General features: G+C 40.2%; 1 protein-coding gene across 4 annotated transcripts; it reads right to left on the minus strand.

Annotated features, from left to right (window-relative positions):
* Positions 1-4179: 4179 nt before the first annotated feature.
* map1b (microtubule-associated protein 1B) lies at positions 4180-22177 on the minus strand. 4 transcript variants are annotated; one of them, XM_028601720.1, is made up of 7 exons: positions 21804-22177; positions 19590-19691; positions 14086-14168; positions 13200-13340; positions 7638-12816; positions 7295-7533; positions 4180-6530 (listed from the first exon to the last, which is right to left on the minus strand). In XM_028601720.1, the coding sequence occupies exons 1-7, from the start codon at positions 21988-21990 to the stop codon at positions 6375-6377; spliced, it is 6087 nt and encodes a 2028-aa protein (XP_028457521.1). In that variant the 5' UTR covers positions 21991-22177; the 3' UTR covers positions 4180-6374. The 4 variants fall into 4 exon arrangements, with proteins under 4 accessions (XP_028457521.1, XP_028457524.1, XP_028457522.1 ...); XM_028601723.1 differs by lacking the exons at positions 19590-19691; positions 21804-22177 and adding an exon at positions 18539-18604; XM_028601721.1 differs by lacking the exons at positions 19590-19691; positions 21804-22177 and adding an exon at positions 18046-18350.
* Between the last annotated feature and the right edge of the window lie 4596 nt (positions 22178-26773).

Below are 26773 nucleotides of genomic sequence, written 5' to 3' on the forward strand. Positions count from 1 at the left end.
ACATTTTGGCCCACCTAGTTTTTGTCGCTTTTTCTGGCGTTGTTGTCACTTTTGCCGAAGTTTTTGTCACTTTTGCCGAAATCTTTTTCCAACTTTTTTGGGTGCTTCTTTTCTATGATGGCTGAGAAACTTTTTGACTTCTTTAGGACTTTATGTTGACCAAACTGTAAGTGAGAAGACTATATGACACATGCAATAATACAGTCAAATATATTTTACTTTTTCGATTAAATAAAAGCCTATCAATAAACTAAACATGTCTGGCCCTTGATGTGGTTCTTATTTTCCAGTGTGGCCCTTAGTGAAGTTGAGTTTGACACCCCTGCTCTAGATGCTTTAGAGTCCCAAGAGTCTGAACTTGGCAATACTGCATTTCCGCACTTCACACCCTGGGTCAGGAATAATTAACAAGACAAACCTTATAGCCATAGGAGACATTCAAACGCCACATCCAAAACACGTTTTAAAAAGAGTGTTACTGTTTTAAATAGTCACATTCTCTTCCTTATGCCATTATGTAAATTATTTATGTGACTTCATCCATTTTGGCCCCGGTCTCTCTTGTAAAAGAGATCATGTATTGCAAGAGACTCAAGAGAAAACATTTAAACTAAATTACCCTATATATACACTTATACAATTTTGCATAAAAAGGCAATAAATTGTGTTATAATAGCCAAACAGTTCAGAATTTCTTGCACAGTAATTATTTTTGGTATTACTATTTGGTTATGTTATTTTGGTTATGTTGGAAAAATTAAAGTTAGAAGTACAACTATCATCACATTTAAAGAGATTTGCATTGACCTCCACTCCCACAGTAGTATAGGAGTCCTCAGTGGGCACCAAACCTAGTTAGTGTACCCATTGACCTACACAGCATTACATAACTGGGACAGCAAGGAGTTCTGCTGCATTTTCTATGTGATGTTCTGGTCATACATTTGAAATTTAACTAGGTTCCTCTTGACTCCTTGTAACTATGCTGAATAATTTTATAGTGTTAAAACTGTACTTTTACTCTGATAGAAGTTAAGTCTTATTCAATTGTTTATTATACACAAATGTAAAAATGTATGCATGAGAAAATTTCATAATATAATCTAATGTTTTTTCCATACAGGATTTAATGATAAAATGGGATTTTCCACTGCAGGCAGTGAAAAGACTTCTGTGGAAACATAATTTCTAAACCTGCAAACATTTGGAGATGTACTTTTGGAGAAGATTCATTACAATGCTTAAGGTGCTTCTTAAAGTAACTTCCAAATATAGCCTATCTTGCACAGAGAAAATAGGGCTGGGACAGGGAGTTCCCCACTGTTGCCTTGGCAACAAGATCTCAGCCCATCCAGGCGAGATTGCTTGCTCAGCCAATCAGACACAGGGCCTTGGATAATTTATTGAATCCTGCAAGGTGTGTGTGTGTCTCGGTGGGTTTCTCTCTCTGTGCATATGCATGTGTTTGCATGTATTTAAAAGCAGGTTTTACAACATAAAGCTCATCTAAAGGGTTAAGTGTGGAGGCAGGCTTGTATCTCATGGTGAGTTGCTCACATAATGCACCAATCAACAGGGAAATATAGAACTGTTTGTAGGGGAGGTCTATTTTAGCACTCAGACTTTGATTTCCCAAACAGCCAGGTTCTGCCGACAGACATTAGTTCTTACATCCTCTTTGATTTATCCCTGCATGCACTTCCCTTTGGTTTTGGAAAGTGCCTGGGGTGTCCCATCATCATTAATAAATGTCCCCGCTGAAACAGTTTTGGAACAGAAGAAAAAAGAAAAACGGCTGGTACCGATTACTGTGTCAGCCTGTGTGCCACTGTTCTAAAGCCACTGCCCTTGAAAGACAATTAAATAGATTTATATGCATGCCTATTCACTCAGTGACTGATTTTGTACTAAATCATAAATGCCTGAGTGTTGGGGTTGGATAAATAGTAGGGATGATCTCTCATTTGCATAACTTGTGTATAATAATGTAATACTATATGGAAGGAAATATAAAAGCGTTCCACTAACTGGTGTGCAGTATATTTATTGAAACAGCTCTGAGCGACTGGCTCAGACATCAGACCTGTTGACACGTGGTCCCCCACTGTACAGCAAATGGATGCTGAATTGTTGAGACCTGTCTCTGCTTTCTCTGTTAGTGTCCCTGGGTTGCCTGATCTAAAAGGTTCTTTAGTTCACTACATACTGGAGGAGCTAAATACACCCTAAATTGATGGTATTTTTCTCATGATGTTTCATGTTCTACATGCAGTATCCTATATATAATTTTAGAATCATATATTCTTTTTCATTTTCCTTTGCGTTAGAAGCAGTAGTGGAGTATAAGATAGTGCTGTTTGCAGCCACTTTATGTATTCTCCCTTTGCAGGTGTTGATCAGGAATGTATGAGCATCATTTTATGACAATCCATCCAGAAGTTGTTGCGATATTCAGGCTGGACCAAAGCAGTAGACTGACCGACCTACTAACATTGCCATACCTAGAGTTATGCCTCTAGCATGGCTAAAACATTCAAACAATTTCCATACATGCATGAAAAACTATAGCACAAAGTTTAACCCACAAAGTCAGGCAAATACCTGTACCCACAGTTGAGAACAATATCAAAACACTCACACAGCTTTTATCTTATAGCTTATACATCACTTAAGACTAAACTAAGGCTCTGTCCCCACCGTATCTCTCTGGGGGAACTTAAACTCCTCATCAATCCTGTCTGGCTCTCAGGGACACTCGTCACCACGGACGCCAAAAGAAACAACTTCCCTCATAGGCCACATTGTCCCATATAGCTAGTCATCTGTGTGAACATGACATTAACTTTGCTGCCAATGTTGTGTTCTGTATTATCATAACAGAGGAGTTTGTTTTTAGGAATGTGGTCAGTCAGTTGGACCACCGCTTTGGTCCAGAATGAAATATCTCAATAAGTGGATGAATTGCTAGGAAAATTGGTACAGACATCCATGTCTCCCTCAGGATGAACTGACTTGGACACATAACATTATATTAACATCAGCAGGTCAAAATTAGTATTTGTCAAATGCTTTGGGTTATGACCAAATACCTGTAAAACCAAAAACATATCAGCCTCAGCTATACTTGTGGTTAGTGTTATTTAGCAAAAACATGTCAAACTAAAATGGGAAACATTGTGAACATTATACCTACTAAACATCAGAAAGTTGGCATTGTTATTGTCAGCATGTTACCATGCTGACCATAGCATTTAGCTCAACACAACACTGTACAGACTCACACAACCGCTAGCGTGGCCATGGCTTATAGTCTTGTTTATACAAATTGTAAAAGTGTAACTTCTTTGGGCATGTAAACAGCAAAACTATTTTTATATAATCAATACTTTTAAGTGAGACATTTGGATTTGTGATATCTTTGAATTTGGTACAGTTTATGATTCTGTGCAATGAGCAATAGGCTCAATGGAAGAGACAACTTGTAAAAAGCAATTTTAATTTTGAAATCCCAGTCTCAATATATAACATTATATTATTATTATAACAGTCTTTAAAATACAATATATCCAGCTTAGCGCAAGTTTAGCCAGGAAGACTATGTACTCATTCATTCTCATTCACCTCACTCTCCCTCTCCTCCTGCTTCACATTACCAGCTGATTAGGGGGCGTTTACTCTTTTAGTTAAAACAACCAGGTTTAGCCACAATCTCTATCGGCGAATCGCATTCTTGCTGTCAATGTTTAAATGTTTTCCACTCTGTTGCTGTCAGCTCTCATTTCAGTGTGTGTCGTTGTGACCCTCCTCCTCCCCATTCACCTCCAGTTCATCAATTCCAGCTCCCAGGTCTTCTCATTTCATCCAGATCTCAGCACCCCCATCCCCATCACCACCAGTATCTAGACTCCATCAAGGGAGTATCTTATATACTCACTGCTTCTTGGCCCCCTTTAAATATGATGACGTTACGATGGGAATTCGATTATGTCACGATGGGGGTCTAATCACCAAAGACTATCATTTGCCATTATCGTGCACACGTCAATAAATAATTGTTCACTCAAAAATGAGGTCTCCCCTGATTGAAATAGGTTTTTCTTTTTTTTATAAAAGACAAATGCACAAATCTTTTTTTTCACAACAGATTTTATTGTGGTTGTTTTTGAATGTTTGTTCTTTAGTAGTGGTTCCTCCTACATCAGATTCACCATGTGGATAGAGGAAATATTGCACACAAACATCAGAAAGCACTAAGGGATACTTTCACTTGAAACTAATTTCTATAAGTTACATATGTGTTTGGGGAAAGGGGCAGAGAGGATGCAAGGTCACAAGACAAATATACCACACAGCTGCAGACAAACATTACTAAAGTTCTCCCAAGAGAAAGGTAAGGAGAAAAAGGCAGAGATAAATAGACAGAGAGAGAAAGAGAGGAAGTGTAGAGAAAAAAGACAGAGTAAAGAGAAATGTCAGTTCAAGAGAAATGTCAGTTCAGAGTTGTTGTTAGTCATGGTGTTGGTCTGAGGTTCCCCTGCAGAAAAACCCGGTCTATAGTGGTATGATTAACACCTGACATCATTTCAGAAATACTTGGTGAGCTTGGTGAGTCGAGTGAATAGCCCAGTATCAAAGCCTGTAATCTCCAGTTGTTGTGTGTGTTTGTTAAATGTTTGTCCAGAAGGTGGCCTGTCAAAGTTGATCTGTGGCCTCTGTACGGTTAGTTTGGTTTGTGTCATGTATGTGTTTAAAGTGACTAGTTTTTGTTTTACATACGTTCATTTAAAACACACAAGCCACTCACTCTCACCTCTGTGTGCCGCCCCTCTCAAGACTACACCTCTACTGGACGCTGTTACCTTTTCATCCCAGCTAGAGAGCAGAAACTCTTTTGTCATAAGAAGTTTTCAGCCTTACACCTGAAAATCTACTGTACTGCACTCTAAATCAAGTTGTATATCGATGCCAGGGCACATTTGTACGCCATTTGATTTACTGTAAGATACATTTTCATGTCACAACTTGCAAAAATCATAAAATGCTCCTTACATTTATTTAGTTAGCCTAGCCCTGTTGTTCTTAATGCAAGTTTGAGCAAAATCCCCATTAAAAAAAGAGAAAAAAACGTATCATTCATGTCTTCCAACCACTCCGTCGACCACAAAGCTATTTATAATTATAGTACAATGCTTTAGAAAAACAAGACATTTTAAGGTTTATGAAAATATCCTGCCTCACCAGCTTTACAATGGGAAAAGGCTAGCTCCCTTATAACTCAATGACTACATCAAAAACGAGCATAAGAAATAAGATCTGATTTTCTCTTATTTAAATAACTTCAAATCTGTAAATAAAACAGACAATCTGAAATAAAAGGCGATCCTCTGAAAAGCATTGTGGAAAATGATAAGATTTTACATGTGGCAAAAGTAGCAAGGGAGAGCATTCTGAAGCAACTTCCTGTTGCACTATGTAAAAGGCTATCTGGACAATCAAGCACAATAAATTAAACGTAACATAATAAATTAATGTTCATACATCAGCAGCAACATTTCCCAGATTAAAAACGTTCCTTTTTAATCAAATAAAACCCAGCCGACTTAAAAACATACGGTTTCACAATGGTAGGGGCACTTTGTCTTACCCTTGATGAATATGAAGTCAAACATCATATTAATGCTAATCAGTGTAAAACATCCTATTAAGTTAATTCATATCTACCATCATTCAAGTATGTAACTATTTAACAGTCCTTTTGGGATTGACCTCTGGTGTGTAGTTGCGTGCCCAATCTTCTGCTAGTTGCACCAGTTCTTATACATTCATTTTGACTCCCCTAAGGCAATAACAGAAAACAAGTTGTTTTATCCTTTGGTGTGGATAACAGCCATTATTCAAGAATATACCATATGCAGGGATGTTTTGTTCCTTGACAACAGATAAATTGACTAAAAGCTGACATGTATTTTGATCTGGCAATGCAGAAGAAACTCAATACATCAACAACAACATTATTATTTGATCTGTATGAGAGTTATCTTAATTGGACAAGATAACGTGGCTAGTTTTTGGTTTCTAATTTCTTCCCAGCACAATCAATTTATACCTACAAATCAGATAACACCGTGTGGATGTCTTACTTTATATAGAAAACATTTTCCTTTGCATGGAGCCCCTTAAAGCTAATTTGTATTAGTGTTATGTCCTTATTGTAGATTCTTTTTCCGGGTTTAGTACACAAGAATTAGCATTTTATCATATTAAGTGTATAAGTGTTTGCTTAGGTTTTATGCTACATGGATTTGTTTTATTTCTCAAATAATGAGCCCTCTCATCATCAGTCACTAGGCCTTGTGATAGCTTGCTGAAAAGGCCTACATCTCTATCTTACAAGCCGGGAAGGACTCATCCTGCATGACAACAGTGCTGCTGCTGGCCAGGACCATGATGTTGAGCTCCTGCTGCTTGTCGTGGGTCTCCTGGTACCACTCCCTCATCACATCAGTGTCATGGGTTGGAATCAGAGTGACCTGACACCAGAGAGGAGGGAGGTTTCTAAGGTCAAGCATTCATAGAATTCAAGTATCATCCTTACAACCAAAAATATTTCTTTGTCTTTCTGTCTGTTGATATTTGCATGCAGAGTTCAGCAGTTTTACCAGCAGTGTTTTAACACAGAAATGAAAATATTAAATCTTATTTATATTAGTCTTTTAAATTGTTGGCAGGAAAATTATTTGAGGCTGGTTTATTCCAATTTATTTGTTTTCATTTACCCCTGCTATATACTACATTCCAATCTAAATGCAAATGTGATGAACAGAGGACCATAGAGTCAGCCAAAGTTCATTTATAAATCATTACAAAATGTGGCCATAACTAATAAATCTATTGAATATTGTCTTTATATATTCAAACCATTCCTGGCACCCTGAAGTTGGGGTGGCGGCATTTACAAAAAGGACTTACAAATATCTCAAATAGAAGCTCAAACTTGTGACTTCACTGTATTCATGTCAAATTAAACACAATAGTTATTATACATAGGTTTATTTGGTGTACAATTTGTCTATTTTGTTATTATTTTGTTGTATGGTCTATTGTATGGTATATTGTGGTTATTGTGTCATCTTTTCTTTTTTTTGTCTGGGTGGGTGGTGATGATGAGTATGTTTTGTATGTTGTTTAAAAAAATCAAGAGAAAATTGTTAATCACAAGAGAACTAAACAAAATAAAACATGGAACTCCTATATTTTTTTTTTACACTATCCCATCAATCAAATTAATACTTACCTGCATATTGTTTCCCCACTGGGCCTTTCCTTCCAGGACTGCATCAAGGACAGCCCTACTGGGCTCCTGAGCTGTCTGATCATTGCCACTGACCACATAGTAAGAGGAGCGCACCCGCTTAAAGAACTCTGCATCCACATTCTTGGCATTGCAATGATTAGGGATGTAAACCAAATCCATGTACATGGGAGGGCAGTTGGGCAGAGATGCTCCACCTGATACCTTTCCACTGCCAGTACCTGAAAGAGGCAAAACATATATGATAAATTCATGATCCATGATGATATTGATAATTTCTCAACAAAAGTGATATAAATGATGGCACTGAGTAAATAGCACTCACCCGATGTGGCACTTTTTACAACTTTGGACGCAGAGGTATTGGTTGCATTTTTGGCATCTTTCCCTTCTCCAACACTCTTCTTTGGAGAGGAATTCTTTGTGTCCTTCACTTTTGATAGAGTACTCTTCCTGGTTGGCGAGGAAGACTTTTTCAAGAGCTTTTTCTTCTTGGGCTTTTCTTCTCCATCTGTATTTGCATTGTGGAGGTTTTCTTCAGCCTTGAGGGCCTCTGGGTCCACCATGCATACATCATGGTGGCCTGAAGATGGAGCAGAGTCCCTGAGTGCCACCGGAGGAGGGTCGACATGCCTGTAGGTCAGCGTTCTGTCAGTAGGCAGAGTCTCAGAGTCGTCTTCAGAGTCAATGTTAGCATCTGCTGTAATGGAAGGGCACTCCTCTGTCCCTGGTGGAACATCTGAATCTGTCTGGGAGGGGGCAGATTCACTGATGGATGTGGGTGGGGTCTCATCACACTGTTTGGCAGAAAGTTTACCTCCTGAAGGTGGGGGACCTCCTCCTGACTTGGCCAGAGGCTTCTCCTCATCCACGGCCTTCTCTTCATTGATGAAGTATTCTAGAGGGTTAGGGTTGATGAAAGATGGGGACAGTTCTGTCTTGGGGTGACGATACTCACATGAAGTGACTAGGCAGAGGTCAACATCTGTCTTAGATGGAGCAGAGGGGCTCTTCTTTGTGGAGTCTGGGTGCCTGGAGCCACAGGCAAAATTGTAATGATGCGGATCAGAGGAGAGAGGTAGATATGATGGAAAGGGAACTTTGGGACTCACAGGGGATTTTGCCTCAAGTGTAGAATCCTCACATCTAAAGGGATTAGTCTCCTTTACCGGGGAAACGGTCTCTTCTTTTGAAAAGGTAGAAGGCGATGATGGGGAAGCAGCTTTGGGAGGTGAGGGTGACTTGTCATATTTCTGCTGTGTGTCGGATTTATTAATAAAGCCCTCCACAGATGGTGAAATTAGGCTGGTACTGTCTTTAGCTGGGGAACCTCCTAGCACTGGGGATGGCTCATTGGAATGGGGAGAGTGGGTGAGAGAGGATGCCTTTGGGGTGACAGGAGACTTATCTGTCTGCTCAGCCACGGCATGTAGCATCTCTGTCATCTGGCATGGGGTCGTCACAGAGGGAGTGGACAGAGATGCATCTGATGGGGTTGCAGAAGTGGCAAGGACTGAATCGCTCTCATCAAAAAACAAAGGCTTCTGCACTGTGGAACTATGGTCTTCAGATGGTCTTTCATCTGTTCCATCTGAGGGGCTGTAATCAACCTCAGTCGGGCCATTCTTTGTAGCATGTGAGCTGCCTCCCACAGATGGATGCTCTGGAGATTGCTTACTAAAGTCCAGAGCTAAGGAGTGGTCAGGAGACTCCTGGCCAAACTCTATTGACATGGTGGAGTGCTCTGGTGATTTTGTGTCCTGTGCTCTGCTTTTTGTCTTTGGTGAGATATCAGGGGAGATAGACATGGGTCTCGGGCTATCTTCCTTGGATGGAGAACCTTCAGCCTCCTGAAAGGTGGTTGGGGTCTGAACCACGGAGACAGACAGAGAGTCATCTACTTCTGTTGAGTGAGGAGAGCCTATCTCAGCATGAAGAGAAGGAGAGTCAGTCGTGGGTTCTGGCAAGGAGTTGGTGGCCAGCGAGGCAGTGGATGCTGAAGCTAAATGTGAAAATGTATCTTCTGCTACCACCTCCTCCAGAGGGGTTTCTGACTTGTCTGAAGTGGTACCCTCTGAAATGGACATTTTACTCTCGTCTTTGAAAGCTGTGAAAGGATTAGTGTCTTCGGGTTTGGTCATTGGTGCTGAGGACAAGACTGAATCTCCAGTTTTCTTATGATCAATATCAAAGAGTGACTTTTCCGTCTTCGTGGGGGAATCGGATTCAGTTGGATGTGGGTTTTTTGGAGAGGACATCACTCTCTCTACAGGGGAGGAACTTTCTGGTTCTGGCTCAATAGGCTCTGGGGTACCTGTATTAGAGAAATCCTCTTTATCACTTGTGACCTCCACAATTACAGGACCCTGTGCTCCGTCTTCTGACACAGGTGGTAGAGCCCCTGCTCTTTCATCTACTGGTGACTGATAGTAAGGTGTGTGACCAGAAGACTGAGGCGAGTTAGCTCCTTCCAATGTCTTGTCATCTGGGCTAATGGAGGGATCAGCTGTTGCTCTGGCGCATCCTGCCAGTGTGGTGGACAGCTCTATTGGAGCAGCAAACAATGATGGATAGTCAATCTTGTCCTTGTGGTCCACTGAAGGAGAACGTACAAGAGGCGATGTTGTTGAAGTTGAATCTAGTCTGAGTCTAGCGGAGTCTGTGTCGTACTTCTCACATGACTCTTGGGCTGTTGCAAATTCTTCAGCTTTTCCTTCAGAAAGAAACCCCTTATAGAATTTATCCTCTTCTAGTGATGAGGGGGGAGATATTGTGGAAGCGGAGTGGCCGTAGTCCTGGCCTTCTGTGGCATCACTCTGAGAGAGATCGGACCCTGGCATGTCCTGAAGTGGAGACAGCTTCTTCCTGTCAAACTCTCCAGGTGCTGATGTCCCAAACCTGCCAACATCCTGTGAAGGAGATTCATCATTGGTGTTTTCATCGCTCATAATGTCTCTAGGAGTCAACATCTCATCCATGGGAGTAGGCACACTGGAGATCTCAATGGTGGACTGAGTGTGGCCAGAGGTGACAGTGTAATCCTCAGGGGGTTCATCTTGGTTCTCCTCATCCGAGGCTGTTGAGCTCTGAAAGCCAACTGGAACTTTTTCATCATGGATAGATGCAGCCGGAGAAACAGGTGAGGACACTTTGGGTGAGGCTGATAAAAACAGGTTATGTTTCTCTATTTCTCTCTCACTTGCGTGCTGATCTTCTACATTTTTATTAGTCACATCCTCATTGTCTTCGACACTGTCTTCTGTTTTGACTTCATCATTTTTCTCTTGGTGTTCATCTTCACTGGGAGTAAGCTTATCTTTATCCGGTTCCACTCTCTGTGGTTCATAAACTTCTTCGGTCTCTCCCTTCTCTTCATAATCCCCTCCCTCTGATGTCTCCTCCATTACAGTGCCTTCATCTTCAAACTTCTCAATGACACTACCATTGCCTTTTCCCTTAAGAACTTGTTCCTCTGGAGTCTCTCCGTTGTCTCCTTCAGCCTCCGTTGTGGTTATACCCTCATCCATAGACTCTAATGCCTCAGGTGACTCTTTGGTTTGTATTAGTTCTTCATGGTGGATCATCACAGCCTCTTCTTCCTTAATTTGTTGCACAGTTGCATCATCCTCCACCAACTCTTCAGCTCTAAGCTCCTCAAAGTCCTTAGTAAGGTCCTCCGGTGTGGACATTAGAGATCTTACTACTTCTGGATCCTCTGCAACAGCAGCTGCACTTGCTGCAAGTTTGTCACTATCCACCTTTGTCTCCTTCTTTGTCACCTTTGCCTTTCCTTTCTCTTTTAACTTTGACAGGATTCCTGCGTCTTTCTTTGAAGCATTGTCTTTTTTCAGAGGTTTTGGTTTTGGTGCTAGACTCTTTTCTTCACCTACAGCGGATGTCTTTTTTATGTCTTTAAAGGGAACCTTGACATCTTTCTTTTGCTCTTTCTTTTCTTCCTTCTTCTTCATAGGTGAATCTCTTCTGGTATCCTTTTTTATAACTTTCTTTGCATCCTCTTTCTTTGCTTTTTCATCCTTTTTAACCTCGTGTTTGGGTGTATCATCTTTCTTTGCTACTTCTTTCTTAACCTCCTTTTTCTTTTCCACAGACACCTTGGTCTCCTTTTTAACAATCTTTTCAAATTTGGGTTTTATTTCAGACTTCTTCTTTTCTGGAGTCTCATTTTGGGCTGTTTGCTCCGCCTTTGCTTTCTCAGGTGCTTTAGCCTTTTCCTTTTTCAGCGGGGCCTTTTCTTTTTTCTCAGTCTTTGGTGTTTTTTCATGAGATGATTCTGCATCTGTCTTTGCCTTTTCTGGTGCTTCCTCCTTTGAATCCTTCCTGATGCTTTTGCTTGGTGATGGCTTTGGAGTAGACCTCAGGCTCTCTTTGCTGTCTGTTCTGTGTTTCATCTTAGCTTGCTTTAGTGTTGGTGTTGACGGCATATTAGAAGACATTGCTTTTTGAGTGACAACTGGCTGCTTCAGGAAGTCCAAGTGCTTTAGCTTTTCTAAACCTTCAAAGATGTGATGCTGGGTGGCATTTCCAGGAAAGAGAACACGCACAACCTTATCTAAGGGATTTGCAGGGTGCCACACAATGAGTGAAGAGATAGAAGTCAAATAAGAGACGGGGAACTCAGATTCTTTTCCATTTGGCAGCAGAATGGAAGCGGTGTCTTTCTCACTACCTGTCCACTGCTTCATGAAGTGCTGCATCTCCTTGCTGTTCCTCGATGGATTAAGCACATACATCTCAAGCTTCCCAACGCCCATTTTCTGAAAAAGGATGAGTGGTTCTATCGTGTTTCCAACAGGCCTCTGCAAAGGCTCTAACCTCAAATTTAGCTTGGTGAGGAACTGCTGAGTAAACGCTGCCTCCTCAACATTCCTCCGCACTTTGTAATTAGGTTCAGGGTTCTCCAGGTTTTCAGGAAGATTCAAAAACACAACACCAATATCTGGAGAAATCATGTTCTTCACCCAGTCACTGTTAGCTGTCGAGCCCTGTGACTGCTCCTCCTCAAGCTCTGCAACCTTCCTCTGCAGCATGCTATTGATGCCCGGCAGGTTGTCGTCACCAATGTGGGTCATGAGGATGGAGTCCACCCGGTCTAGATGTCTCACCAGCTTCCAGAAGCACGACTTCCTGTCTGAGCCACCGTTAATGAGCATGTTGAAGCCATTGACAGCAAAGAGAGCAGAGTCACCGCTACCAGCAGGGAAAATGTAACAGCATGGTTTGGAGAGTTTGAGGAATCCACCTGAGGTTGGTGGTTCTAACATGTCAAAAGGAGATGGGATCTCTACTGATTCAGATAAATACTCTGTGAACTCTGAGAGGCCTTCCATTTCAGGGAGTATGAGAGTGGAGTTTAGTTTCATGTTAATGAAGTCCTGCAGGTTGTGTTTGTCCAAGTTGGAGTTTTTCCACTCGCCTTGTTCAGGGCAGGACAGTGTTAGGTTAGCTTTGTTTGCCGGGTGAATGGTGCTGAGCAATTCACCAATCTGTGCATGAGAAAAATTAAGTGACTTTATTTTTTTATATGTCAGAGTCTGTAATGAAATGAATGGTACATTGTTTCAGTATGTGTATATCTACTCACCTGTACTGTATGAATGTTTTAAGACTATTGCAATGCTAAAATGGGAGCTTTTAAGGAGCGCAACCACCATGCATTTTTTAATTTTTTGAAAGGCAAAAATATAAAATGTTTTCATTCTATAAAAAGACACTGGAAGCCTTGCACTAATGTAAATCATGAAAATTGCCAAAAATCTAAATTTTTGTTTTTTTATGGCAACAACATGTGTGTATGAACATGTGTAAAACTATCACATTACATGTCAAATTTGGGTGCTTATAAAAAAAAATCATCATGTTGGCTCACCTCTTGGTCAGTGAATATGTCTATGAAGTTGAAGAAGGAGAAAGATCCAGACTGAAGAATTAGTTCCCCACTGTTTTCAGAGCATTGCCCTGAGAGAACCAGAAGCTTGTGTCTGGCAGTGTCTGAGATCATCAAACGAACCTGAAGAGTAAATGGACAATAATTTAAAGTAACATGGAAAAAATATTATTTATTGAAACTATACGATGATAATGTTAGCCTACTGGCTACAGAGAGCAATCAGCTTAATGATTAGTGTATTTAAATCACACACTCAAATCCATTAGCTATTGGCTGACTTGTTCCCTCTGCTAAATTTGCTTTCACCCCTCTATCTCTTGCCTCTCACACTCTTTCTGTTGGTCTTTTTTTTCTACTTCAGCAACATCAGCTGTTCTGGGTGGCTGGCCAGGTCAATCCTGCTGTGCTGTGAGATATTATTAATGCACAGTTTGACTGCAGACATGGCTGGGGGGTGGGGTGGGGTGGAGGCAATACTGAAGAGAAGCAGTGTGACACAAGAGAAAATCTTCTGTCATCTGTGCTTCTGACCCTCTATGTCTTTCTTCTCATTAAAATGCAAAAAAAAGCTTTGCTGCAATAAAGAAAGGAAAAGGCTGCACTTATTATCATAAAAGTAAATGAGGCATTAGTCCTGTCCCTTGAGCTCCTAATTGCTCATATCTATTTTATTCCAACCAATAGTAGCAAACAGCAGTTGATATTAGGATGGTTAATTGGCCAAGCATGGTAGTCATGGCTGAATAATAATCCTTTTCAAGCTGTAATTGCTTTGTAAATGTATATTTATTTAATGCATTTGTAAATCATCCCTCTTTGATAGGAGGATATAACAGATTGTCAACAACAGCTATAGCTAATTTACCTCAGTACTGACTGCATCATCTGAAGGGTTGATAAGCACCACCGTCTCCAGGATATTACTTTTATGGTGAAGAATTCTCTGCCCTGTAATAGAAAATAGTTAGAAATAAAAAACACCCCAAAACATGAAAGTATTTAATTTACTATCACATAAGAAGAAAACCAGAAAATATTCATGCTGAAAAGAAGGGATGTTTTTGGATGTTTTGCCTAGAAAAATTATTCAAATGATTAATTGATTTTCCAAATAGTTGCCCATTCATTTGACGATTGACTAATAATTGTTTGTTCTCTCTGTATAATGGGGACTATATAGGCCTATAGTTTAGCCCACCACACTTTGCCATAAGTAACATTTTCCCCTCATAATACAGAGCTGTTACATAGAAAATGAGACAGGCTCATAATCAATCATCCTAGGTTTCAGACGATTGATTGTGATAATGACTTTGTTCCCACTGTGAGTGTGTCTCCGGGGTTATCCTCTGGTCCAATTGGTGAGGGAATATACAGCTACTGTAGCATCATTATTCACCCCAACACATCAGACTTCACTCATTCAATCTGTCTTTGTTTCTTCTCCTTGTTATCTCATTTCCTTGTGTATCCATGTATCAATTAATTCCCTTTGAGTCAACTGATAAAATCCCTGGTTTTATTTTGTTAATTTAGATCCATTTTTGCTGGTAAAAAAAGACAAAGGGCATGCTGCTACTAACATTCTGTGAAAAAGACAAACAAGAATGCGTTCCCTGTTAGGTTCAGAGGGCAGTGGGGTGTTGCTTGGATATATACTTTAAATTCCGAAGAGTGCTCCTTGTCTCCAGAGACGTGATACTGCAGCAGCTACATAACTGGCTGCTGGGCCGATTACTCCATATATATTTTATATTGCAGATTGTCATTATGGAGCACATATGCATTAACCCCGCCGCCGCCTCCTCCCAGAGGGCTGTCACTCCATATGGAGGAACTCTTTCATTCAATGCTGGTAATAGTGAAGTGGCTTCTATACAGTACATGATTAGTCTCTATAATATTCTGGGGAGTTCAGTAATGGTAGAAATAATGACTCTTTCCCCACTCATCAACCCTTTAGCAGTTCCGATATTGCACTGAGTTTGAGTTTTCATATAAATTCAATAGCATGGCAGAGGCTTATGTAAATGTCAAAAACAAACCTTATTTTTCTGCTTTTTTGGGAGGGGGGAGAATGGGATCTTTTTGAACAAGTCCTCCAAACCATATGACGATATAGGTCATTTATTCCTACCCTCTAATACGACCCTTAGGAGAGTTTCATAAATTAGCACCCCTTGCGTTGGCAGGAAATACGACCCACAGGAGCGTTTTCCGTCATTATATCTAAACATAATGGTCGCAGTGTGAAACACGTCATTCAGGCTAATACAACCATTATCAAAATCCCAGTTGACTCTGGGAGAAACCAGCTTCGCTAAGATTTGTTCTGAAGAGACAGCAGCCTTAAACTGATGACCCAAGCTCCTCCATAAGAACAAGTGACTGAGGAAAGAGTTTTCAGTGGTCTGTGAAATGAGATAGAAATAAATCATGGAAGTCTATCGTTCATCCTGTCATGCTACTGTACACAAGCCGCTGCTAATGTAATAGAAAAGCATTTTTCTTTGTTTGTCTCTCTGTGGGTTATGCCCAGCTTACCGGCATTTCATGTGATGAAACAGAAAACACAGTAGTACATGTTAAGGACGAGTGAAGCACAAGGCAGTCACCGTGACCACCACCATTACGCTGCCAAATTGCCGTGAGTCTAAGCCAACTCGTCAAAAAATGACAGATTGTACACTGGGGCTTGTTTGACCCTGACAATTACCTTGATCGATATAAAAATCCTGCATCTGTGTCTCAGTGGGAGGTGAGTTAATGTTACATGCATCACTGAGTTTATGGCTTAATAGAAAGACTGGTATAGCCTGGCTGCCACAGGCTGAACCAGACAGGGGAACATCAATGTGGATGGCACCACACCAAAAATAGATCAGTGGAACAACTACATTTAGTGTTTCCTTCTTTTTGCTAAAAAAAAAAAAAAAAAAAAAAAAAAAAAAAAAAAAGGACCTCACATGTAAGGATTATAATTGTATCTCTCTCTTGGTGGATGCCGTGTGCGTGTGTGTGTCAGCACCGTTTTCCTTCCTGTCATGTCATTTTCTAACAGAATGATTGATTGGTGCATCGAGCAGCAAAGATGGGGGCCCCTGAGCACAGTTTTCAATGTCATTTGTTCCCGTGCCCCCACACAATCGGATTAAAAAGGGAACTGGTATACGTAATATGTCTGGTCATGGAGCTGATGGCACTACCACTGCTGTTCAGCCGGCTGAATCACAGAACAGTCAATCACCCGCGTCATAGAATCGATGCCTCGAAATAACATTCAGTTTTAAGCTCATTAACAGCTATTATCTTTAGGAATTAGCTTGTCGATACAAATGAAAACCTAATAGGAGAAAGACAATAATTTTTTCATTTTTATGCCTTCCCACCGCCTGTTTCTTTCCAAATTCCTCTAGCTATCACTATAAAAGATAATGCTTGATAGGTGCATGACTGATCAATCAATTAATTAAATCTGCTGATTTACAGCTACAGAACTAGCCAGTCAGGATCAACGGTAGACGTCAAGAGAACGCAGGATTGTATTTGTGAAAAATATCTGGGACAAACTCATTTGTAAAGGTCAACACAATTCTTAATTACTATTGATCATAAGCTGCAATGTTGTCTTCAACAATCTTACAAGGAGGGTCTTGAGTGGATTTGTGGTTTAGAGAGAGCCTTTTCAGGCTTCAGTGCTGTCTGCAGTGAAGGCAGAGTGCTGGGAAATCTATACGTAACAAGAAGTATCATATATCCATCAGGGAGACACCGGGGGTCTCCTGTCTTGCCCCGTTTTCCCTCCCTTCCCCGCTTCCTCACTGTGGGGTCCAGGCTTCCTGTGCACTAACGCAGTGTGATGGATAGCATATCATCAGTCAAATAGACAGACAATCGCATTCATCGTCCTACGCCCAATACTATATGCTGGTTTGTGTTTTCCTGTAAGCACAGAGCCCTAAACAATAAACATAACATACTACTCAACTGATTTTTCCTTTCTACAACTAATATGAGATCATACCTTCTATAAAGACAGCAGCACAGCATCCTAATCAACCATCTTTATCCGGAAAAATGACACTTATTGTTAGGTTGGGCTCGACATTTTGAGAAATGTTAAGAGTTAGATGAGAAGATTGATACCATACTCATTTATCTTTCCAGTAAAAATCCAATAAGACTACAGACAGCAGCCCGTAAACTTAGCTTAGCATTAAGACTGGAAACAGGGAGAAACAGCTACGCCTGGCTCTGTCCAAAGGTAACAAAATCTTTATGTGTCACTGTTTTTTGTGCAGATTAAACAAACACGATGTAACTTGTTGATCAATGAGCTTTGGAGATGCTGGAAGGCGGATTTTCTTACCTTCAGACAGCGCCAGACTAGTTATTTCCCTAGCCTTCCCTTAGTCTTTATGGTAAGCTAGCAAAGCAGCTGCTGGCCGCACGTTCCTATTTAGCATCTAGTTCTCAGAGAAGAAAGCTAATAAACGTATACCAAAATGTGGAGTATTGCTTTAAGCTGTTTCTTTTGTGTGTCACACATAGTGATTCAAGGGTAATTCACAACTTTAGATTTGTTTACACTTCTATGAATGAATTAAATAAACTTTAAGCAGGTGTACTGCACTTAATAAACATAAAAAACATAAACGCCCTGTAAATGTTTCGAGGAAGCCCTTCGCAAAGCAGTTCATGTATTAAAAGTTCAAAGGACAAAGAAATCCTCCCCTTGAGAAATAGACTTGGCAAAAAGCCTGAGGCGTAGAATATACAGTAAGAGAACAATATTATTCCAGTTGTACTGCTTATACAGCGTTACCTCTCATAGTCTCGGCTTCATTAGGTCACTGATCAGAACTGCATTTCTGTTTCTGTCGCATCTATCTTCATCCTTTTCTTTCCTCCTAACCTACTCTGTCTTTTCTCATCCCCCTTCCTCCATTGTTTGCTTTTCTCTCGTCCTCTTTCTCTTCACAGCCATTGCCCTCACCCTCTCTGTTCCCCTCCCTTCTTTTCTTTTTTTCATGGACAGACACTTGCCACCGGGGATTCTACACTGCTAATTACTCCCGAATCAACTGCACATCTCGTACTGGGTTGCAAGGCAACAGCACACGGAGGAAGAAGGAGAGAATAATGGAGGATGGGGAAATGGTGAAAGCATGGTTGGATGAAAAGGGAGTGGGGGTTTGGAGTCTCTTTGAATTCTATCTAAAAAAAATCTCCATGTTTCACATCTCTCTCAACCTATTGTATTTTACCTATGTAAGTCCAATTCTGAGATCTGATACGACTGCATTAAAATAAATCACCTGATTTAGTCTGCAGCAGCAGCAGTAGTTGGCTGGATCAATCTATTGGGAAGTAGGAAGACCTGCTGGCCATGTCCAATATGGAGCAATGCCAAGCAGAGGCTTTAACTGCTGCTGACAGTCAAGGCCATACTGCCCACTGGCAGACCGTCCTGCCACACTGGATCTCTTCCATCTCTATAGAGCCTCTCCCTCACCTTGCAACTAATATAGCTTTATAAGTACCATGCAACAAAATGCTGAGAGGGCGTATCCAGGGGCAGGTAATAAAATCCCTCTGCTTAGTGTACTGCATGGAAGATATAGCTGACTGCAATGTGACAGTGTACGTACGCTGCTGAAAAGTGCAGCAGGAATGTCGTTTACTCAAATATGCTGAACTAATTGTACACAACTTGAGTATTTCCATTTCTGCTTCTGTTTAATGTTGTTCTTTTTACTCCACTTCCTTTTTCTGACAGCAGTAAATACTAACTTATTTTGCAGATTATTTTTCATACATAATAAATGCAGATTTTAAAACGATATTCATTGTTCGGTGAAAAACAATCTCTCTCCTGTGGGGTCATTTCATATCTGGAATTTAAGTTTTTCATTTTCTGATTAGACGTTGAAAAAGATGGAGGAATAATTCATTCATTCATTTTTTTTTTTTATAATTCTAGTGCCTCAACCTGCCTCATTTAAAGACATTGAGATGACTTTTTTAACATTTACATTTAAAACAGGTTGAAATATTCATGTTTGGATTCCATTTTAGACAGAAAAGTATTTATGAAGTGGGTGGTTTTGCAGAATAACCTGGCCATACAATAAATAAAGAACTTAAAATCACCTCGACCAACCACAACATGAACATTCTGCTGTCAATGCATCACTCTTACTTAAGATTTTGAAATTCAGGATTTAAAGGAGTATTTTAAAATTGTTGTAGTATAACTTATACTTAATTAAACGATCTACTGGAAAAGTGGGTCTCAGATTGTTTTAATGCATAATCAGACTGCTAGTGTGAAGTTATCAGGTGAAGAGTCTTTTATTCCCAGTTTACCTCTGACATCTGCAGAGAAACGAGCTGAGTGTCTGGAGACAAACAGCTTAAGTTCCTGGTCCAGGTTACAGTCAATAAGGTTGGTGTCCCATGAGCGGATCCCTGCAAGATAAACAAAGACAAAAAAAATTAACAACAAAATCTAAAAATCAAGGAGGAAGAAAAATATGTTAGCACAGCTGTCTGAAAATGAATCAATGCACGCCGGAACTTGGCAACAGGTCTAACAAATGTGCAAAGGGTCACCCCCGCACATACATGCACGAACATCTATTTCACTGATCCTTTTGCCTCCAGTTCATTGGAAAATCTTGGAGTGTACATGCATAGACGTGTTACAGGTTTGGCACAAGAACATTAATCTATAATAGGAAATATCTATAGCCCTGTTTCTGTTTTGCCATGGGCCAGACTCGCTGGTAGCCTCTACTCAGCTGAGTCATGCTGGTATCATCCTCTTTTCATAATCATGAATCATGCTCAGTAAAGGCCTAATGAAGGCATCTGGGAAGCTACGTGATGACATTACTGGGAATGAAGACAAAAGGACTTACAAGTGTTTTATCTGTGAGGTAACGAGTCGGTGGACATAAACGTTTATTTCACTCACAATATTACTTGTAGCAGAAGACCTAAACTGAAAACAAAGGGTGTGGCAATAATATGACAACATTCATTGATTAACAAGAGCAACAGTGATGGAGATGATAAAATGTAGTTTCTCTTGATAAATGTGTACAATAAGATACTGAAGGAGCAAAAATAATGTCACACGTTAATACAAAATAGATTAGACAAAGAAAAAAGAAACAAAATACAATTAAAGGATATCAAATCTACAATTCCACAAAAACTGAGCAAACATCTGCTGAGGAAAACTGTGTTATACAACCAGAAGCTCCAGAACAGCCACTAAGGATCTTGACTTTTGATTTTTTTTTCCTGCAAGGTCGATAGTAAACTTTTGGTCTCGATATCTATATTTCCAGGGCCAACATGATAATCTATATTGAATTAATGTAATAATAGAAAAGTAAACTGTGACTCCGACAGGTTACACTCTTGTTAATGGGTGATGCTAAGGTGAAACCTAAAAGCAAACACATGTGATGCTTTCCTCTTTCTTCTTTCCTCCTGCTTCACTTGGTTTTACACCCACACAGTAACAATGCCATATTGTCCTCATTCTTCTCCTCTCTCACACAAACGGTGCACTCGGGCCAGGGAGGCAGAAAAAACTACAGCAGCTGTGGCATTTCTAAAACGCCCTGCTCACTTTGAAAATCGTTCCTTGCGACTTTCCGTAGGGACCGCAGTGCGGACCGAGCCACGCCCACCAGCCGGTGAAGGGTGAGAGAGCTGGATGCGGGATGCGGGATGATGATGATGATGATGGAGCGATGTTCCCACGGGAGAAACGGGATATTTACTATATTACTATTCTGTTATTATAAAAGCAGCCATGTACTGTCTCCAAACACAAAGCGTATTTATTCAGCTTGGTCTGCGAAGCTTTCTTCCACAGCGACACAAGCAGAGAGAGACTGCTGTAAACCCCGTTGTCGCTTCCCGACTGTAAACTGATGCATCATGGGACCCTCCGCTCTCCTGAAACAAAAGCCTGACGCACCTGAACATAAAGCCCTGGCAAGGGAAAAAAACCACACAGCTGCACTGGAGCCAAAGAAATTGACGCATAGTCCAGATTTAATGCTGAATCATTGCTGGCGGCTTTTAGGAGCTGGCCCACGTGTGTGGCTGAAAACAATTGGGCCTACTGACATTAATATGATAACCAGACTGAACCAAACGGCTCATCAACACAGTGGATGGGAGAGAAGGAAGGTAATTTACCTGTAGGTTAAAAGATGGACAGGATTTGGCGAGGGGATAGACAGGATTTGGCTTCAGTTTACGGTGATGTTACTGGGAGGGGCTGTTCAAAAACGCCCTATCATGAACAACATTACCTCTAGTGCAATAAACAAGGTTCAAATGTTGTTAATGAGCCATTAATGTGCGTAATTCGCTCAGGCGTAATGTGCCTATCGAGCGTAAATGATTGTTTTAAACAGGTGCATCAGCAGCCTATACGTGACTTTTTTACAGCGATAAGACGAACTTCTAAGCTATATCTTTGTTCAAGTTCTTACGAAGATGTTAAGTTCAGCTCTCGGTGGCATACGCCTATACATCCCAAAGCTCCATTCTCACCTTTCTCTATGTCCGCAATGGCACACTTGAGGTGATCCTCCGTTATGATCTCCCCGATAACCACCAGCAGGTAAAATTTGCTGTCGTTGAAGTGCTGCGGGGGGCCGCTGGAGGATGTCGGAAACGTCCCGGTTTTGCCCTGGCCGCCTAAAGTCTCCATTTCTGCAGATTCTACCAGGGTGGCCATCCTCTCATCTGTCTCTCTCTCTCTCTCTCTCTAGCACCCGTATACGCGCTCAGGATCCCAACAGCAGCCTCCTCCCTTTATTCGCGGCGGAGCCCCGGCGTGGTCTCCAGACATACACAAAGTGGAGCCTTGATAGGAGTGGCCCTAGCTTTTTATACCAGCAGACATTGTGTCATATTCAGTAACCGGGGAGAAGAGGGCGCCGGTTGTTTTTTTTTTTTTCGCACACTCACTCCACAGCTGATGTCATTCGCAACGAATCAAACGCTTCCGGAAGTCACTGAGATTTGATGCTTTGTGCATATTCATCAGTGCTGGACTCCTTGGTACTTGTTACGCCCATAAGGTTGATGTGGTGTGGAGTACTTTCACTCAGAGTATTATTTATTTTTAAACCACTACACATTCAAAAAAAAATGTAAATACTTGATCTAAAGTTTAATTTCTGGTTTTAAGAGGTATCCAGGGATCTGTAGGCTACTTGAGTATGCTGTGCACAGGAAAAGCTTCATAGGTGATTGTCATGCAGATACTATTGATTTTTTTTTGTATGTTTTGTATGAGATTGTTCATCAGAAGGGCTGTGAGACATGCTGACAGCTGAAAACCACTTTAAACAAGACTTTTCTGCCTTGATTCTGCATGCAGAAACTGTGTTTGTTGGCTTATTATTTTTGTATCGATGTTGTCTTCTGCATAAAGCAATACGTGATATGCAATTTGTCTCTTCCAAGTCCCCGGATGTCATGGCAGTGCAATACTAAGTCGTTGAAGTGACCCTTTTAGTGCTATTTTTCTATTTCATTAGTGTTTGTTTGGTTTTAAAAAAAGATTAAAGCTCAGTTTTCTGTGGACATATTTTGCAGAGGTCCTGCTCCTGTATGATCCCAGAGTTTTATTCTCTGTGTGCAGCTGAATGCTCTGGCGTGATGATTGCTTTATTTTAATAAGAGGGACACAAAGGTTAAGAGGTTTAGTCTAATTCCGGGAGATACTGTTTCACTGTAAGATTATGTACATACAGTAAGTAAGTGCCATTGTGTAATTACAAAAAAGGTAATTATTTCATTAAAAAGTAGCAGCAGTTGCATAAAATAAAGGAAAATAAAATAATGTTGAATGCCTTTATTAGAGTTCATAGTAGAAAAAAAAACAAGTCCAGAGATGACTGGATATGGTCAGCGCCTATTAATAAAGACTTATTAAATGTAATTTAATTTTAGTTTGAGTACCATCAACACAGCAAATCAAATGTAATACAATATTAGAAGTTGACCCAAGCACTGTCCACACATGATGTTTGTCTTTATGTACTTATATGCATGAAGTGTTTAGCTTCCAACCCAACAAGTACCCAAACATACTGTGTCTGATCACGGTATTCAGCTTTAATCTCACTCACAGTCTTAAGAGTTTCAAGAGCTTCACTTGAAAAAAGAAAACCTCTTTGATTGCGGAAAGCTTCCATCTAGCGCAAAAAAAAAGAAATAAAGTTTTCGTATGAAATAAATAATAAATCAGAGGGGGGTTTAAAGAGGGACAACTACAAATGAACAGCAACTGAAAAGCATGGAGATCAAAAGGATTTCAATGTAGCCTATGTATGGCATGCGTAGATGTTAAATGTTGTTGGTAGTGAATAATATTCCATTTTATCTTGTGATGTAAACATAAAAGATGCTTCCCAGGAGGATATTCTGAACAAGCAGCTACAATTTGGCCCTTTGTGAAAGCAGACAAGAACTGTAGCCGTCTGTTGCAAGAACAAACGTCACAAATTTGACGGCACAGGATGAACAAAAGGACACACACACACACACACACACACGCACACACACACACTTTCATGCTGGATTTCCCTCTAGCAAGCCTCATTGATGTGATTCGGTCTCATCTCACTGCAGGTGCGTTATTGCCTTTAACAAGGAGCTCCTGGATGTGAATATTTCAGGGCCTTTGTGGCCTGGTGGGTTGGGATTGGTCATCTTCTCTTAAGGCCATGGGAGGGCAAATCAAACATTTATCATACACAGCTGGGACAGAAGGAAGGCATTAAAAATACAACATGCTGCCACCCAAAGTCTCCCAGACACAGGCAAAGGAGGGGATGAATGTGTGGAGGAGGGTTGATGGATAAGATCGCTGTAGGATCCTGTTTGCGCACATGCATTTGTGTCTGTGTCCAGACAGGCAGTTAAAAAAAAAAAGAAAAAAATGAAATGAAAGGATTTTAATAATTCAAAAACCTTAAACCCTTATGGGGCTTACAAAACATGAAATCCTGTGATGCCTCAGGTCACTTGTAAAAAAAACAACAAAGAAGTGAGATACATTGGAAACAGAGAGCTATATTCAGTAAAGAAACAAAAGATCCAATAAAGAGAAACGAGAAAGTAGTATTTGCTAAGACATAATGAACGTAATGAAAAGTGATTTTACCGATATTAAAATAGGTTTAATCAAACTTAATCATTTTCATCCCCCAATGCACTGTACACGTCTTTTTACATTAGATTATTTGGCCTGATTTTCAATACTGATGTCATTTTCATATCAAATAATCTCGCAGTTTATTTTTTGAACAATGCACCTTCTCTGTCCAAGCTCTCTTTGTTCACTCATGTTGCTTTGAAAATTCACATATCAAAGTGCTGCTCGCAACTGCTGCCAAATCCATCCTAATGTGACACACATTGGTACTCGTGTTTTGAAGCAGGTCTGATTAAGTAACTTTAATTTAATTTAATTAAATTTTATTTATAGTATCAAATCATAACAAGAGTTATCACAGGATACTTTACAGATAGAGTAGGTCTAGACCACACTTTATAATTTACAAAGACCCAACAATTCCAGTAATTTTAATAACTTTAGTGTTAGCACAAATATAGTGTGGATACTAAGTCAGCTAGTCCTTTCTTGCTTTTGTCTACTGCTTAAAGTGGCTTTCGTTTCTTTCATAGCACTGAAACCCCACTCATCAAAGTGACTGCTTTCTGTCAACACTGGTCAGTTTTGAAACTGTCCACTGCTCAATTTCTATTGATAGTTTGGAAAAGTCGACTTTTGTGTTAGAAATGTCACTGTTGAAATTGGTAGGACCTCATTCACGCCTGCCTCATCTGTGGTGTCAATTTAAGATCCTTTGCATTTTCATCAATATCTGCTAACAGGGTTATAGTAGACTCCTTCCGTTTGACAACATGTATTCAGGGTATCATGTTAGTTTCTTAAATTTAACAGTTTTTAACCTGTTCTGGTTTTAATCTTTGTATCTCCCTCATTGTTTTACTGTTTAATGTCCGTTCTAACTTTAAAATATTCTGATTGTTCTTGGAAATGTTCTCGCTTACTGTTTGTTTAACTGGACTTGTACTTGCTGTAAGTGAAGCACAAGCTATCCCTAAATCATACGTATTAATGACAATCATCTGATATGACAGGGTTTATTGTCATTATTTGTTGGCATGGAGACAGCCATCTGTCCTGACTTGGCATGGGGCCACAATGAAGACTTTATTGCCATGGTGAGAGAGAGTGGGTTTGTGGGTAATACATCTTTTCACTGGCTGCATGTCGCTGGCTCCTCCTGTGCGCAGTGCAGAGTTGGCACTAAATGTTCATAATGGCACATAAGTGCACAACAGTTATTAACATTTAAATGAACTAAATTATGTATTAAATAGATTTTTTCAGGCATACTATTTAAATGCTATAAATCAACACAAACTTGAATATAGCAGGAAAATGTAACTAAAAACATGTCATCTAGGTGTCCTTGTAAGCCATGCAAGTGTCTACATCCACAGTATGGGGGGGGGGGGGGGGGCAGCAGTGACAGCCAACAGTGTAAGACAAGTAAACGGTTCACCTTGAGTAAGGTTGATATGCAATGCATGTTTCTGTTACAGACATCACATGAGGGTTGTTGTTACACTGGTTAAACCTCCTAAGCATGCATTATTTGTTATTTAATGAAGATAATTAAGGTGGATCAATTGACCAATGGTGAAAGTAACTAAGTAACTAAGTACTTTTCTACTCCAATACATTTATTTGACAGCTATAGTTATTTTGTACATTGCAGATTACGATTTCACATACCAAAAAAATGTCATCCTAACTTAAATACAAAAGGTCATACATTTATAGAGATTAAACTACCCGAGTAGTGTCAGCTACAGCATTTCAAATGCAGCTTACATATTAATGCCATTTTGATTTTGATACTTTAGGTACATTTTTCATTAAATACTTCTGTACTTTTACTCAATTAAGATTTTGAATGCAGGACCTTTACTTGTAATGAAGTATTTCTACAGGATGGTACTTCTACGTTTACGTCATTAAAGGATCTTACCACTCAACGCTGACACTGACTCCTCCATCTCATCATAGTCCCTCTCTTTAACAGCTATACCAGCCGGCCCTTTGTTTGAATTATAACTCCTCGCAAAACTTACAAAATAGAGCGACTCGCTGGAATAAGTATGTGTGTGTGCAAGAGAGAACAAACAAGTAAAGTGTATCTTGAGAGATCAAATGAGGTCTTGCATGGTGTGGATTATAACTAGAATATACACACACTGTGTGGTTCTAGTACTGAAAAGTAACTGAAGGAAAAACTGGTTTTCTACAGAACTGTAGATGTTGCATTAATTAATGAATATAGGTCATGAAGCAAACACAAGGTCTAAATATTAACATGGAGAGGAAAGCACAGGTGCACAGACTACACTCCATCACTGAGGAGTCCCTCGCTCTGCCCTGCCTGGTCTCTCTG

Source organism: Perca flavescens, chromosome 16, assembly GCF_004354835.1.
Source record: "Perca flavescens isolate YP-PL-M2 chromosome 16, PFLA_1.0, whole genome shotgun sequence".
NCBI lineage: Eukaryota > Metazoa > Chordata > Actinopteri > Perciformes > Percidae > Perca > Perca flavescens.